Source organism: Ascaphus truei, chromosome 18 (assembly GCF_040206685.1).
Source record: "Ascaphus truei isolate aAscTru1 chromosome 18, aAscTru1.hap1, whole genome shotgun sequence".
NCBI lineage: Eukaryota > Metazoa > Chordata > Amphibia > Anura > Ascaphidae > Ascaphus > Ascaphus truei.
This window is the reverse complement of record NC_134500.1, coordinates 13037109-13051476: the sequence shown is the minus strand read 5'-3', so window position 1 is coordinate 13051476 and position 14368 is coordinate 13037109. Positions and strand designations below refer to the sequence as shown.

The 14368-nt window shown below is 44.0% G+C and overlaps 1 protein-coding gene across 1 annotated transcript in view; it reads left to right on the top strand.

Annotated features, from left to right (window-relative positions):
- The first annotated feature begins 5954 nt into the window (after positions 1 to 5954).
- Positions 5955 to 14368, top strand: part of PDE8A (phosphodiesterase 8A) — a 181937-nt gene continuing 173523 nt past the window's right edge. Inside the window, exon 1 of the mRNA XM_075575585.1 lies at positions 5955 to 6278. Coding sequence (XP_075431700.1) covers positions 6195 to 6278 — 84 coding nt within the window. The 5' untranslated portion in view covers positions 5955 to 6194. The remainder of the gene's footprint in view (positions 6279 to 14368) is intronic.

Here is a 14368-nt window from a genome sequence, read left to right as displayed (position 1 = left end):
AGTTTTTGCAATCAAAAGGGTCTCTGCCAGGTTTAACTATCAGAGACAGAGGACAATAATATCTCCTCAGGTATCACTTCATCTTTCAGGAAATTATTATGAAGTTTGATTAATATAGGGGCCAGTAATTTGCTATATTTGTTCTAATAACCCCCTGGGAAGCCATTCGGGCCAGGGGCCTTGGAACCTTTAAATGATTTAATAAGGAGTTCCACTTCGTCTTGCGTGACCGTTCGGCTCAGGTTTTCATTATCATGGGCAGTTACTTGGGGTAAATGACAGTCCTTAAGGAACTTAACTAAATGAGCTGCAGTCTTTTTTATTGTGTACCATTTTGCTTCCATCATAAGGAACTATAATAATTGTGGAACTTGCTCATGATCTGGGTAGGGTTCTGTGTGGTTATACCCGATGTCTGTCTTATAGAAGTTATTGCGCCTGCTCCGCTCTCAAGCTCCTGGCGAGCATTGAGTCAGGCTTATTACCTTTTCCATAACATTTTTGAGCTGACCAACTCAAGGCCTTTCCGGCTTGGTCAATTAGGATCACATTTAATTTGTTTTGGGTTTTGGATTAGAGCCACTGATCCCAGGCTAGTGGTCCTTTTATTCCCCCCACTCCTGCTGATCTAATTTATCAGTCAGTTTCTGCAGGTTTTGAAGGTGGAGTTTCTTTCTATACAAAGCTATTTTAATTAATGTACCACGAATATAGGCTTTGTGTGCCTCCCATATTGTTCCAGAGTTTACCTCCAGGGTACTATTTGTGGAGAAAAGGGACTCTAAATCCTGCCATACCTGCATGGCTGACTGAGAGTCTGTCAGAAGTGTATTATTTAGCCTCCATAAGTATTAAAGTGGTGTTCTCTGCCTCCCTCTCAGCTGAATCCCTATCAGGCAGGGCCGCTTTATACATTAGGCCGACTGGGCACAGTGCCTAGGGCCTACGAACCTTTTAGGGCCTACAATATTTCACTTGAAAAAATACCTTAACACAAAAAATCACAAAATAAGAGAAAACCGCAAATTTTAATTTAAAATGCCTTCGAAGTATCGATATCTTTAAATATCGAAACAAAATTATGGATGCCAAATATCGCTAGTATCGAAAGAAACAAGCAAACAATGAAATTAGCATAAAAATTAGTAAAAATATGGGACCCACAGGCCTCTAGAAATAAAAGTGCCTCGGGCCTACGAAGGTCTTAAAACGGCCCTGCTATCAGTCCATGGTCAGACCATGTTATTGGGTGGTTTTTAGCTGACTTTAGTAACGGGAATGCCTGGCGGTTTATAAATATGAAGTCTATTCGAGAATACGTTTTATGGGGGTTTGGATAACATGAGTAATCTCTGACCTCTGGGAATGGTCTTTAAGGAGTTTGTTGGGGAACGTTGCTGTCATTTTCTCTCGTGGGACCCGAGGGATATTAGATGGAGTGTTTGGCCTATCAAGCTCGTAATTTAGTGCAATATTGAAATCCACCCCCCAATTATTAATGTACCTTTCATTTCTTTTTCCATGTCTGCAAACAATGGCCTGAAAAAGGCCCTACCAGGATTGTTAGCGGTGTCAAGACTCTCCAAGGTGGTCTGGCTGTTCTGGATCGACCCTACCAGGATAATATATCTCCCTTCCCTGTGAAAACAGATAAACCGGCGCCTTTAAGAAATAAAAAATCTGACCAAATATAGTCCAATTTGAACAGCTGGGATGAGTTCCATGGAAGTGTCCTCAATGTAATCTCAGACAAACAAACATGTAAGACAACAACATGAACGAGAAAAAAGAGAAAAAAAGATCATAGTGCAACAAATTATAAATAACAAATCACTGATAGAAAGTATGCAGTTTAAGACAGCAGTTTAATACAAGAATTAAATGGTATAAAAAACAACAAACATATGCTTGTTGGGCAAAAACCACTAATGAAGTGATGGCATCCAGTGGGGCTAAAATTGAGACCCTACTTACAGCAATGCTGATATATAAAAGCTCAATCACACTGATCGCTCCGGGGCCTGGAGGGAGGATGATGCAGCTCGATCGCCTGGAAACCCTGCACCGCTGGGAAGCACAAATACTGAGGCTCCACGCCGCCAGCCGCCACACCTGTCTTCAACGCGGATCAGCTCTAGGATAGGAAGCCGCTCAGGCTCAGTGCCGCCGAAGGACTCACTGGGAGAGTCACGCAGACCAGAAGGTCTCGCGATGGTCTCTGACGTCACCGCTATGAGCCGGGATGTGGGAGGGGCACACGCAAATGCTACGGGCTCAGACAGCCAAAGGCCACGGACAAAAGGGAACGGGCTAACAGGGAGGAAGCCAAAAAGTCTGACGTCAGAGACCATCGCGAGACCTTCTGGTCTGCGTGACTATCCCAGTGAGTCCTTCGGCGGCACTGAGCCTGGGCGGCTTCCTATCCTAGAGCTGAACCACGTTGAAGACAGGTGTGGCGGCTGGCGGCGTGGAGCCTCAGTATTTGTGCTTCCCAGTGGTGCAGGGTTTCCAGACGATCGAGCTGCATCATCCTCACTCCAGGCCCCGGAGCGATCAGTGTGATTGAGCTTTTATATATCAGCATTGCTGTAAGTAGGGTCTCAATTTTAGCCCCACTGGATGCCATCACTTCATTAGTGGTTTTTGCCCAACAAGCATATGTTTGTTGTTTTTTATACCATTTAATTCTTGTATTAAACTGCTGTCTTAAACTGCATACTTTCTATCAGTGATTTGTTATTTATAATTTGTTGCACTATGATCTTTTTTTCTCTTTTTTCTCGTTCATGTTGTTGTCTTACATGTTTGTTTGTCTGAGATTACATTGAGGACACTTCCATGGAACTCATCCCAGCTGTTCAAATTGGACTATATTTGGTCAGATTTTTTATTTCTTAAAGGCGCCGGTTTATCTGTTTTCACTGTGTTTTTTGGTTTGTGTCACCTATTTTTTTCCTGGCTGCCTTCACCTCAATATTCAGGGGTGTATTTACATTTATTAGTTGTCTAATAGTCACTAAGTTTTTAATTTGCATTGCATTAGCGCTGTTTCCACTGCCCTTCCCCTATATCTCCCTTCCCTGCCACATTTCTTCCTTTCCATTTTAAAATGGATGTTGGGGTGGAAAATTATTGCCACCCCATATTTCTATTAAAAATCCGGCGAGGTCAGAAATACTTGTGGATATTGTCAGTGCGTTTCCTTTTCTAATCACAAAATGCTCATTTTCTTTTCCTGGGACTATTTAACCCTTTTACATTATGGGAAATTATAGAATACGTCATTAACAAAATGTACTGGTAGAGTGCGTTTGTGTAGCCCCCATAAAATGGAGGAATTATCAAGTGTCGGCTCCCTGCGCGTTTCTCCTCGACTCTACCTGTTTCATGGCCAACTGGACTGGCTGTGAATCCTTACTAACCGCTGTGGCGGAGGTATCCTTCCCTCCTCCAAGAACGCCGCAGGTCGAACCTACAAATAAACATACAGTAAAAGATGATAGATTTTTCGAACATTTCTGGCCTTTCCCAAACTTCAAGTTATAGACATGAGTAACCGGGACCACGCTTCCGCCACCGTCCACACCTACTACGTCTGGTGAGATCAGGGGGGGGTGGATACACAGTTCCTTCATCACCTAAAACATGAACTATTTTTCGCTCCGTGATGATATTCGTGTGCTCTGATAAGGGGATAACTGGGGGAATGATAGAATATAGAAAAAAATGGAGTTATGGGGGAGTGAATCCCCATCCATGTTCAAAACCCTAGGGATCTGGGCCCTCAACTGGGCCAAAGGTGGGCTTATACATGAGAGCCGCTCTCCGGTATGGGGCCGCAGAATGCTCCGTGTCCTGGTGAACCAAATTTTAGTTCAAGGATGATAGCTTGATTTGCGACCTTATGTCCAGATCACACATCTCGTAAGGGAGGGACTAAAGATACAAAGTAAGATATAGCCAACAGTGTTCAGAGTCCTGGGTGCTTGCATAGCACAGGCGAATAAGTCTTTATATGGGTCTTTAGGCAGCGTAACAAAAATATGAGCAATGTATTTCATTCTTGCTCTAGTCCGCCTGGCTCTTTTCACCGTGACGTTTGCGTGAACGAGTCTTGCAGCTCTCCAGCGTCCTTTAACCGTTGTGCCAGTTGTAGACCTGTGTCCTCATCCTTTGCTGTACCGTATGGTCAATCAAAATTCATCCATCTTCTTTTCAGGGGTCTTAAAAGCTTCTAGGATTGCTCCATGTCCTCCTAGGAGGCCATGCCGCCTGCCGCCGCCTAATTATATAGGTGAGACTGTGTGCTCAGTTGCATGTCATTTCCCAGAATCCCTAGCTGCAGAGGAAGCACTGAATGCTAAGTGATAATGGTGAAAAGCTTTGTGGCAGACCTCTCTGAGATGTGAATGTGATCACAAGCGATATTTGTATTAACTGTATAATTATATACAAATTAATATTATAGAGAAGTTATATTTAAAAATGTATACATAGCCGTTTTTCACTTGGAAACTCTTCCATCCCGCCCCGATGGAGGAACTAATATCCACCTACTTTCAGGTGACACATGGTCAAGGGTGTGTGTTTTATAAACAGCAAGATACCATGGGGCGGATTCTCTAAATGCCCATGAGGAGGGGTATTGCTTTGCAATCCCACGGTAACTGCCATTCAAGTCAATGGCTGTCAACATGGATCGCGGTGCAATACCCCCGCATAGGTGCTTAGTGAATCTCGACGACTGTGAGACAATAGGACTGGTCTTAGGGCCCCGCACCTTCGGGGGGCCCTGAGCTCCCTTCTCTTCCACCTGTCAGTGCCGGGATCCAAATTCTGCCCGACAGGAGAGAAGGGAGCTGGAGGAGGGGCCTGGGGAGTCCCCGAACCGGTGCAGGACCGCACCGCCAGTGCCGTCTTAACGCATGGGCACGCTGGGCAGTTGCCCGGGGGCCCCAAGACCATAGGGGCCCCACGCTAATCTATGTACAGACCAGAATTTAACACAAATTTTCCGATCACCCGCCTCAATATTCAAATCTCCCACTAACTCGGTAGAAGGAGAAAAATTACGACTTGAAGCGGAGAGTTGGCGGGGCCCAGTGCACTGCTTTGCCCGGGGGCCTATAATGCTGTTAAGATGGCCCTGCGCACCGTTGCTCACCCCAAGGTAGGGAAGGGGGTGAAGGTGTGTCTGTAGCTGGGGGAGGTGTGTGTGTGTGCACATGCGTGCATGTATGTATGTATGTATGTTTATATAGCTGGGGGAGGTCTTACCTTATGAAGAGCGGCCTTCCTTCTGCAGCGTTTCGTTGTACTGGCGAGACGTTGCCATGACGTGACATTGTGACATCATGGCGACGTGCCAACATCGTTGCACCGTGATATCACAGCGCTGCAGCAGGATGGACCCTGCTGTGAGCACGCCGCCTTAGGCCCCGCCACAGGTAAGGCCGGCCCTGCGGGAACAGCCAGAGTCCATCTCTACTGCAAAAACGTCATAGTCTTAACTGATCGATGGCACCATTACATGCCTATGACACCTCTTATCCTGAACCCAGGACTCCAAGGCCATAGTCCAAACCCCCTGACACACTCCTCCAACGGAGTTGTAAATACTGTATGACAGTGTCCATACAAGTGACATAAAGAGAGACTGCTGTTGTAAAGGGAAATGCTGCTGGGTTCAGGACTATCCGGCAGATAAGAGGAATACAGACATTTTTTTTTCCCTGCTTTCAACTAACAAGCCAGGTAATAAGTCGAATGCAAGTTGACTTTATTGCCGTCGGTGACGTGAAATCTCCGGTTGCTTGGTGACCCTGTCTCGGGGTTTTTTATGATCTAGCCAAGCTCTGAGAGAAGAGGGAGTGGTTACAAAAATGGAATTAACACTGGTCTGTCAAGTTTGTACCGCGGGGATCAGCTTCGCTGTTAGTCTTAAGGAGGATTGCTGGGAAAACAGACGTTGCTGATGTGTCACGGTACAGCTATACCTTCTGCCATTCAGGTCTCGTTGCAATATCCAGAGCCCAGAGTGGCAGGGCGCTGGCAACATTCCGCAGAGGACCTGCGAGCTGCGATTTGTGATGTATCGAGAGGATAAAGTTGGGGTGCTGGGGCAGAAATGATTCAACATTCTGGAATACTGTGACTTGCTTTATGCTTTTGGACTTCCTAGCCGCCGGTGTCAGATGCGAGCGATGTACAAGGCAATGGAGAGGAAGGGGGTGAAAACTTTAGAGAACAGCCAGCTCCACAACGGTCCTTTCCATAAGGTGAGCGACGAAGAAACCCTGCTTAATACCGGCGCTGCCGTTTGCATCATTTGAGACGGCAAATAGATCTGCCCATCTAAGAGGATGCTGCCTGACTGTCACTCTTAGGAGTCTATGTATTAACCCAGGGGTGTTCAACTCCAGTCCTCAGGACCCCCCCGCCCAACCACCAACAGGACAGGTTTTTAGGATATCCCAGCTTCAGCACAGGTGGCTCAATCACTGTATTGAGGTGGCTGTGGTGAATCAGGGACTGATTGAGCCACCTGTGCGGAAGCAGGGACTGATTGAGACACCTGTGCTGAAGCAGGCACTGATTAAGCCACTTGTGCTGAAGCTGGGATATCCTGTAAACCTGACCTGTTGGGGGGGGGGGGGGGAGCTTGAGGACTGGAGTTGAGCACCGCTGTTCCAAGCGCTGCAAATTGCATTTTTGGTGTAAAAATGAACGCAGGGAGGTCACATGTCCTATTGCGGTTGTGTGCGTCTATGCACCAATTGTTTTCCCCTCAATGTGCGCCTCAAGCATAACTAAGGTTTTTAGTCAAATACTTTGACATGTGTATATTATTTATTTATTTATAAAATGTGTTACCAGGAAGTAATACAGTGAGAGTTACCTCTCGTTTTCAAGTATGTCCCGGGCACAGAGTTACGGTGACAAATACATGGTTACAAATACAGTTACATAAGTGAACAGGGTATACATTATACCAGCATATACTAAAATAAAGTGAATCTGTGCACCAAAAACGAGTTGGACCTGCTTCAAAATGACCCTGCAAGACTTTGCGTAAACCCTAAAAAGTCTGTTTATGTTGTTAGCGCAAGATTCTGTTGCTAAGTATCAAACATAGATGGATTTTACACAGCTTGGGTGTTTCATTCTATAGGTTGACACAAAGTATAATTTTCACAGCACAGTATGGCTATTACAAATAATATTACACTGATACATTGATATGCACTAACACTAGTTATAGTGTAAGTTAAAAAACAAAAAGACAAAATTCTGTTTTCCTTTCATGTGTATGAATCTGGTATTCAAGGTGACACAACTTATTGTCAAACAACGAACTATGCGTTATACTGAATGTCGGAAGTCCTATAATAACTTATTGTCAAACAACGAACTCTGCGTTATACTGTATGTCGGAAGTACTATAATAACATTCATACATACAGCCCACATTTGATGAAGTTTTGTAATACTTTTTTAAAACGAAAATGTTGGCGCACAAAATGAATAACACACACACATTCCCAGCTAGCTCAAACTCCTACACCCACCACATCATGAATATATATTTATGCCAAAAAGAGTGCTACTGAGCCTGGCAAATGCATACAACAAAAGACAGGAGTGCCCTGTCAAATTGTCAAATTGACAAAACATACATGGTAATAGGTATAAAGTTTAAATACTTCAATAATAATAGTAATTACTTGGTTATTTAGTTAAACCCTTTGGCCAAAGCGTCATAAGCCTTCATACCAAATGTCAAGGTATAACCAAAAATGAATGTCAGATATGATTTTAGTACCTCGGCCCCTTACTTAAACCTGTTCATGACGAGCAGAGCATGTAGGAATTTAAATGTTCGCTTTTAATAACGGTACATGCTGCGGTTTATTTAATTTAATAACGGTACATACTGCTTAGGGTTGGGGATCAACGTGCGCTAAAGAGACATATCCCAATGCTTTAGTGCAACCAACCAATAATATTTACTGTGCATGAATGCTTTACTTTTGTGTGCTGGGTAAAATCAGAGCAATACATACATTATTTGGCACCCCAAATGTGATCATTTTACAAGCAGTAAGCTTATAGAGTGCAAGCTTTTCAGCTCAGAGGTGCCCTTCTCTAGGGTAAATATTTACAGGTGCGTTACTTGTGAATCTCCGCACTGCACTTGCCTATTATATAATATTGCTTGCTGACGAGTACAAAGTCAGCCATTCCTAAGGGTAATAAGTAATAATAGGTGAGTTTATTATTAATGGATGCAATTTCTAATATTGAGATCTTGACAACAGAATCTGTTTGTGCAGAGTGATCGATGCCAGCAAACCCGTGCAAATAACATGGGATCTGTGAGCTGTCATTTTGTATGAACACTTTGCAAACGCACACACTTAGAGTGCAAGCTCTTCTGGCCAGGGAATCCTTTTCCTAATGTTACTTTTATGTCTGAAGCGCTTATTCCCAGTATGTGCTATATTATGATGTCACCGTCACGTGTATTACCGCTGTGAAGCAGTAATACACGCTATGTACATGAAAGGCGCTATATGTACATACATACAGTACATGTGAGTGCAGTTCGTTGCTATATGAATGTGATAATTATGGGTTATTCCAGCAATGTGGGATGGTTACCCCTTTCAGAGCGGGCCAGGCATTGTAGTATTATGCTTGAGTTGTTATTGTATCCAATTGCTTGTATCTTAGGCCTGGGACATAGTTGTTCTAGCAGTGCGGAGGCGCGCTGAGGCTCAGGGAAAGCGGTGCTTTCCCTGGCCTTACACAGCGCGCCGTCAGGGGGCGGGTCGGGGGCGGGTCAGGGGCGGGCCGGGGGCGGGCTAGTGACGTCACGGAGCTGGTTCGCCTTCATTGGGCGAACCACTCACGTGACCGGCCCTGCGCTCCGGCAAGCGGGGAAATTTCAAAACTCCGTCAGACACACGCTTCCCCAAGCGTGCGGACGCGTGTGCGAGCCCCTGCTAAAGCCGCTCTCAGTGCAGCTGCACGGCTCAGCGCATAAGCGCTGACCATGCCCGAGGCCTTACTCTATTCAAAAGACAAAGCTGATTGAATCTGCATCCACTTGAATGGAAGGTAACATATCAGTAACTGTGTGTGAAGCCACGTCTCCCTGCTGTACACTGACTGGGCCCCACGTATTAAAGTCTCCATGGTAATCAGTGTATCGTTAATTGAACTATAACTGAACCTGCAATACTTTTTTACACAAAAATGGAAGGTAGCATAACATTGTGTACTGCTAACTATTGTTTGTGTAGTAATTTTCTAATGAGTGTTGTGGAGCTTACTTTCTACATCTTGCAGGGATGTTGTTTGTTTAATGTTACACATTCCTTAATACAAGGGGCTCAACTCCAGTCCTCAAGCCCCCTCCAAACGGGTCAGGTTTTCAGGATATCCCAGTTTAAGGACAAGTGGCTCAATCAGAGACTGAGCCTCTGAGTGAGCCACCTGTGCTGAAGCAGGGACTGCTTGAGTCAACTGTGCTGAAGCAGGGACTGATTTAGCTACCTGTGCTGAAGCAAGGACTGATTGAGCCACGAGTGCTGAAGTTGGGATATCCTGAAAACCTGACCAATTGGGAGGGGGGGGAGGGGGTGGACTTGAGGACTGGAGTTGAGCACCCAGACCCTAATTATATATACATATATATATATATATATTCCCTTCCTCTGCCGGAACCAATGCAAGAAGCAGATGGGCCCTCCCCACCTCATTTACTTGGGGCCCCGGGTTACATTTGTGTCCCGCCCCCATACAACCTTGTGGCGAGCCTGGAGATATTGATAAGACTCATAGCCACATAGTATCACATGCCACTCATTGTATAGGGTTCAAGCAGATCTCAAACGTAGGAGACCAACGTTGGCAGTGAGTGCTCAGTATTGTTGATTAGTGCAGGAAGGTGAACAAGAATATTCTCCTCGTCATGATCATACAATACATTGTGACATCCTCCACCAGTTGTGTGTCTCAGAGACAGATTGTTTTACACTATCATTGTGTTTGTGTGCAAGTTTTTAATTGTTATTGAATACTATACTACGAGTGACTAAGAAGCACATTCATGATGTGTCATGTATTCTTTAATGCTTGTCAATGGGTTTTCATAACCAATTTACAGAGGAACCATATTTGCATAGCTATGAAACAGTCCTTAATGATCCAGCATGTATTATAATTGGTATTGTATTGTGTATATCTTTGTACTAGTATATGCTACATTTGTATATTCAGAGGTACAAACCTTTCTTCTTTAAAGGAGAAACTCCCCCTACCTCATTTATTTAAAAAAAAAACAATTTATAAAAACTACCAAAGAAAGATTACCCAATGCTGTATTGCTGCACTCTAGATAATAAGTCCTAAATATAAACATACACCTATATAGAGAAGATTCCACAATTTAATAAAGTAATCTGTGACAAAGCAAGACACATACAAATGTACGAATATACATGTAAATATTAAAACCAATGTGTGTGAATCCAATGCATGTGTAGGCTGGAGGAGCGCAGAATATACTGTAGATGCTGGCTCTATTATACACATTTGTAATCCAACAGAGATCGATAACCAATAAAGGGCATATGTATATAATCCGATGAATTTGCAGTTAGTGCTATGTCAGCTGTAAAAAGTCCTTCCGTGGTACAGGACCAACTGGCCATGCAATGGGAACCATAAACGTGCGCAAACTGTTATTTACTGCAGGATCACACTGGTGTTACCATTGGGAGACCCCTCGTTCAGCCATATAACATTTCAATACCTACGTCATTTTCAGGGGAAATAAGAATGGTCACTGGCAGTAACATGCAGATTAGCCGATGAAGAAGGGGAACTTTGCTATAATACACATTGTTACTCTTATCAATTAGTTGCTGATGCCAGATTTCTCCCCTGCATGAAACTGAGTCCCATATCTTTTGAAGTTGGGTATTCCCAGCAGTAATTTAATTTCACTTTTTTTTTTTTTTTTAACTTTACTCCCACAATTTGAACTGGATGGGGTCCAGGGGCACATAATAGGTACATACCGGCCCTCCTCCTGCAGCGTTATGTGATGTCACGTTGTCATGGCACCACGTCGCCATGTGACGTCATGCTGACATGCCTGAATTAGAGGTTCCCTTTCCGTATCGCCATGGTCATGGTGGAGACTTTAACGCAGCTCATACTATCCCAAGAGACGTTACTCCAAGACAGCCTCATATGTTTGTCCCTGAAAGACGTTGTCAGCGACATTAACCTTGCGTCACAGGAAGACACCTAGCAGCCAATTCAAATCAACGGCCTAGAAGGTGTCTTGCAGCCCTGGAAGGTGCCTTATGGCAGAAGACTGCTTAGTAAATATTGCCCCAGGTCTCCCATGATTAAGATCCCCTGTGAACTGCAGGTGTAGGATACTGTGGCACATGGTCTTCTTCAAGCAGCAGAGGTAGCTTTGGGGACATCTACGCGGGCAGCTAATTGTATGGCAGGGAGGTAGAGAGGTCCTTCCTTTCCAGGGAACTGGGGCACGCTTGAAAGAGCGGCCTTAATCCTTTGAGTGCTGGATGCAGAGTGTCCCTGGACTCCGAGCACTTCTACGTCAAGGAGCAACCACATGACACAACGAGTACCTGGACGCCGGAGAGTAAGTCTGAAGGGAGCTTACCCACTAGAAAACGGGAAGGTGCCCATGATGTACCAAGTATGTCTTAGAGACACTAGATGGGTAAGGGGCGAGAAATTTCAGCCCCTGCTGTTGCACCTGCAGCTTCTGAACACTCACTGCATCCACCACAGCAGAGGTCTCGTCAGCCACCCCATGTCAGCCACCCCATGTCAGCCACCCCATGTCAGCCACCCCATGTCAGCCACCCCATGTCAGCCACCCCATGTCAGCCACCCCATGTCAGCCACCCCATGTCAGCCACCCTCCTGTGCTGTAAGCCTGAAAAAAACCTTAATCTAATCAGAGATGGGCGTTTCCCGCCAAATCCATTTTTCCCAGATTTTATCGCATTTTCAACCCAAAATCTGTTTTGCGCTGTAAAATCCGCAAACGGATTTTGTCGGTTTTAATCCGCGTGGATTCATCAGAAAAACGCCACTGGATATAACCGGTGGACGGATTTGTAGAATCCAATCCGCGGATTCAGCGATCCGTTGGCGGATTCTTAAGGTTGGATTCTACAAATCCGTCCACGGGTTGCGGGAATCTGCAGAGAGTATTGATAATAATAATTTAAAAATCTGCAAAACACAGATCGCCCTTTTTGAGATTGATCCGCTGAAATCCGCCCAGCGTAGAATCCGCCCAATACGCCAAAAATTCGCCCATCTCCACTACTAATATAAAGTAAAACTGTGCCAGTTATCTTAGGCCAACACTTTGATACCCTAACACAGGAGTGTGCCAACCTTTTGCCTTGCGCCCCTCTGCCTGCTCTCTCCCAATGCTCCCGCCCCCCTTACCTAATCTGAAGCATCAAATGACGCCACGGGGTCATGTGACGTCACGTGATGCCGCATTGCCATGGCGACGTGTCGCCCGAGCCGACTGAGTCACGGTAAGTGAGTTACAGACGCCTTGCGCGTTCCCCCCAAGCATGTAATTTAAATGCCTTGGGGAAGAGCGCGGGGCCTCTGCAACCACTACGCCCCCCCCCAAAAAAAATCTCGCTCCCCCCAGTTTGCGCACCCTTGCCCTAACAGATTTTACTCATTACAAGTGTCACCTTAAAAGTCACACTGACTAGAATGTATGGATTGGAACTGACACAAAGTTAAGGAACTTTAAAAAAAAATGTGTTCAATCATTCAAGATATTTAAAAAAAAAAAAAAAAAGCTCTTCAATGCTTTGAGTATTTAAATGCACGTGAGCTGTGTACGTCAAACCAAGAACTGTCAATTGAAAGGGAGATTTAAGATTAAAGCAAAAAAAAAAAAAAGATGAAGTATGAGGAAGTTCATAAAAATAGAGAACTAGTAAGAAAAAAAGATTTTATGAATCCTGTAAATAGAATTATACTGGGAAAGGATTTTTGGTCGTTGTGCAGAAGTGTAAGGGTTAATTTCACACTGTGTCCTGTGTGTACCTGCTTTCATGTTCTATGGTTTATTCACAAGCAAATGCTGCTTTCATCGAGGGGAAAGATATTTCTGAAGACTGCACATAAAAAGCTTTGTGCGAGCAGTCAGGGGATGTCTACATCCCTTATGTAACATTGCTCAAATACTTCAAGAACTCATGATACGCATATATATATATATATATATATATATATATATATATATATATATATATATACACAATATATATATATATATATATATATATATATACACAATATATATATATATATATATATATATATATATATATATATAGACAGAAAAAGAGAGAGAGCGCACGCCCCATAGCATAATACTGCATAAAATTTATTAAAACAAGGGGATGGGGGGTGGGGGGGGTAGGAATCGCACTCACAGGATGCAAATAGTTAAAAGACAATTTGTGATAATATCACCACCATCCGGTTCTGGATACTTGAACACGTCTCCGTGGACTCCTTCAGGGCTGCCAGACACGATAACCAGGGACCTGATGATGAAGGCTCCGTTCGCTCTCTGTACAGAGTCCAAAGCTCCAGCTCACACTTTCAATGGCCGCCGATCGTATTCCCGCGCTTGGTGTAGGCTGCTGCGAGTGCGCGGCGTCGTCGTGATGACGTGATCGCGCTCTCAGTACCCTAACGCGTTTCGTCACCTGACCGGTAACTTTCTCAAAGGGCTGATGTCGAAAGGAATCAAGTCCAGCCCTCTTATAGCCAGTCCGTTGCCAGGCAACCCGTGATCGGGTGATTAATAAAACCTGAGTGGTATTAGATAAAGCTAATATATACCATAGATGCTAATCATATTGGGGACTGGTTTTCTAAGGGCTGATAGGGACTAATGCACTTAAGGAATAAACATACAATAATTACAAATGTGCGATTAAAACACAATAATAAACAATAATGAACAATAGTATGGGAACAGAAAGGATATCATGACATTATTTTTAACACTAACAATAAAATTTAAACATTTTGACACCACATAAATTCATCAATCATTGTACTGCAATGTATATTTCCAAACATTATTCTCAAACTGTATTTGATGGTTTCCCATTAGGAAAATCCACAAGATAAATATTTTACAAGATATAAGCAAAATTAGTTTTCACACTCTACATAAGTGTGGATAACTATACCATACATTGCACAACATGATCAACATGTAAAAGCAAGATTGCATTAATTAAAACAATGAATTCAGATCTGA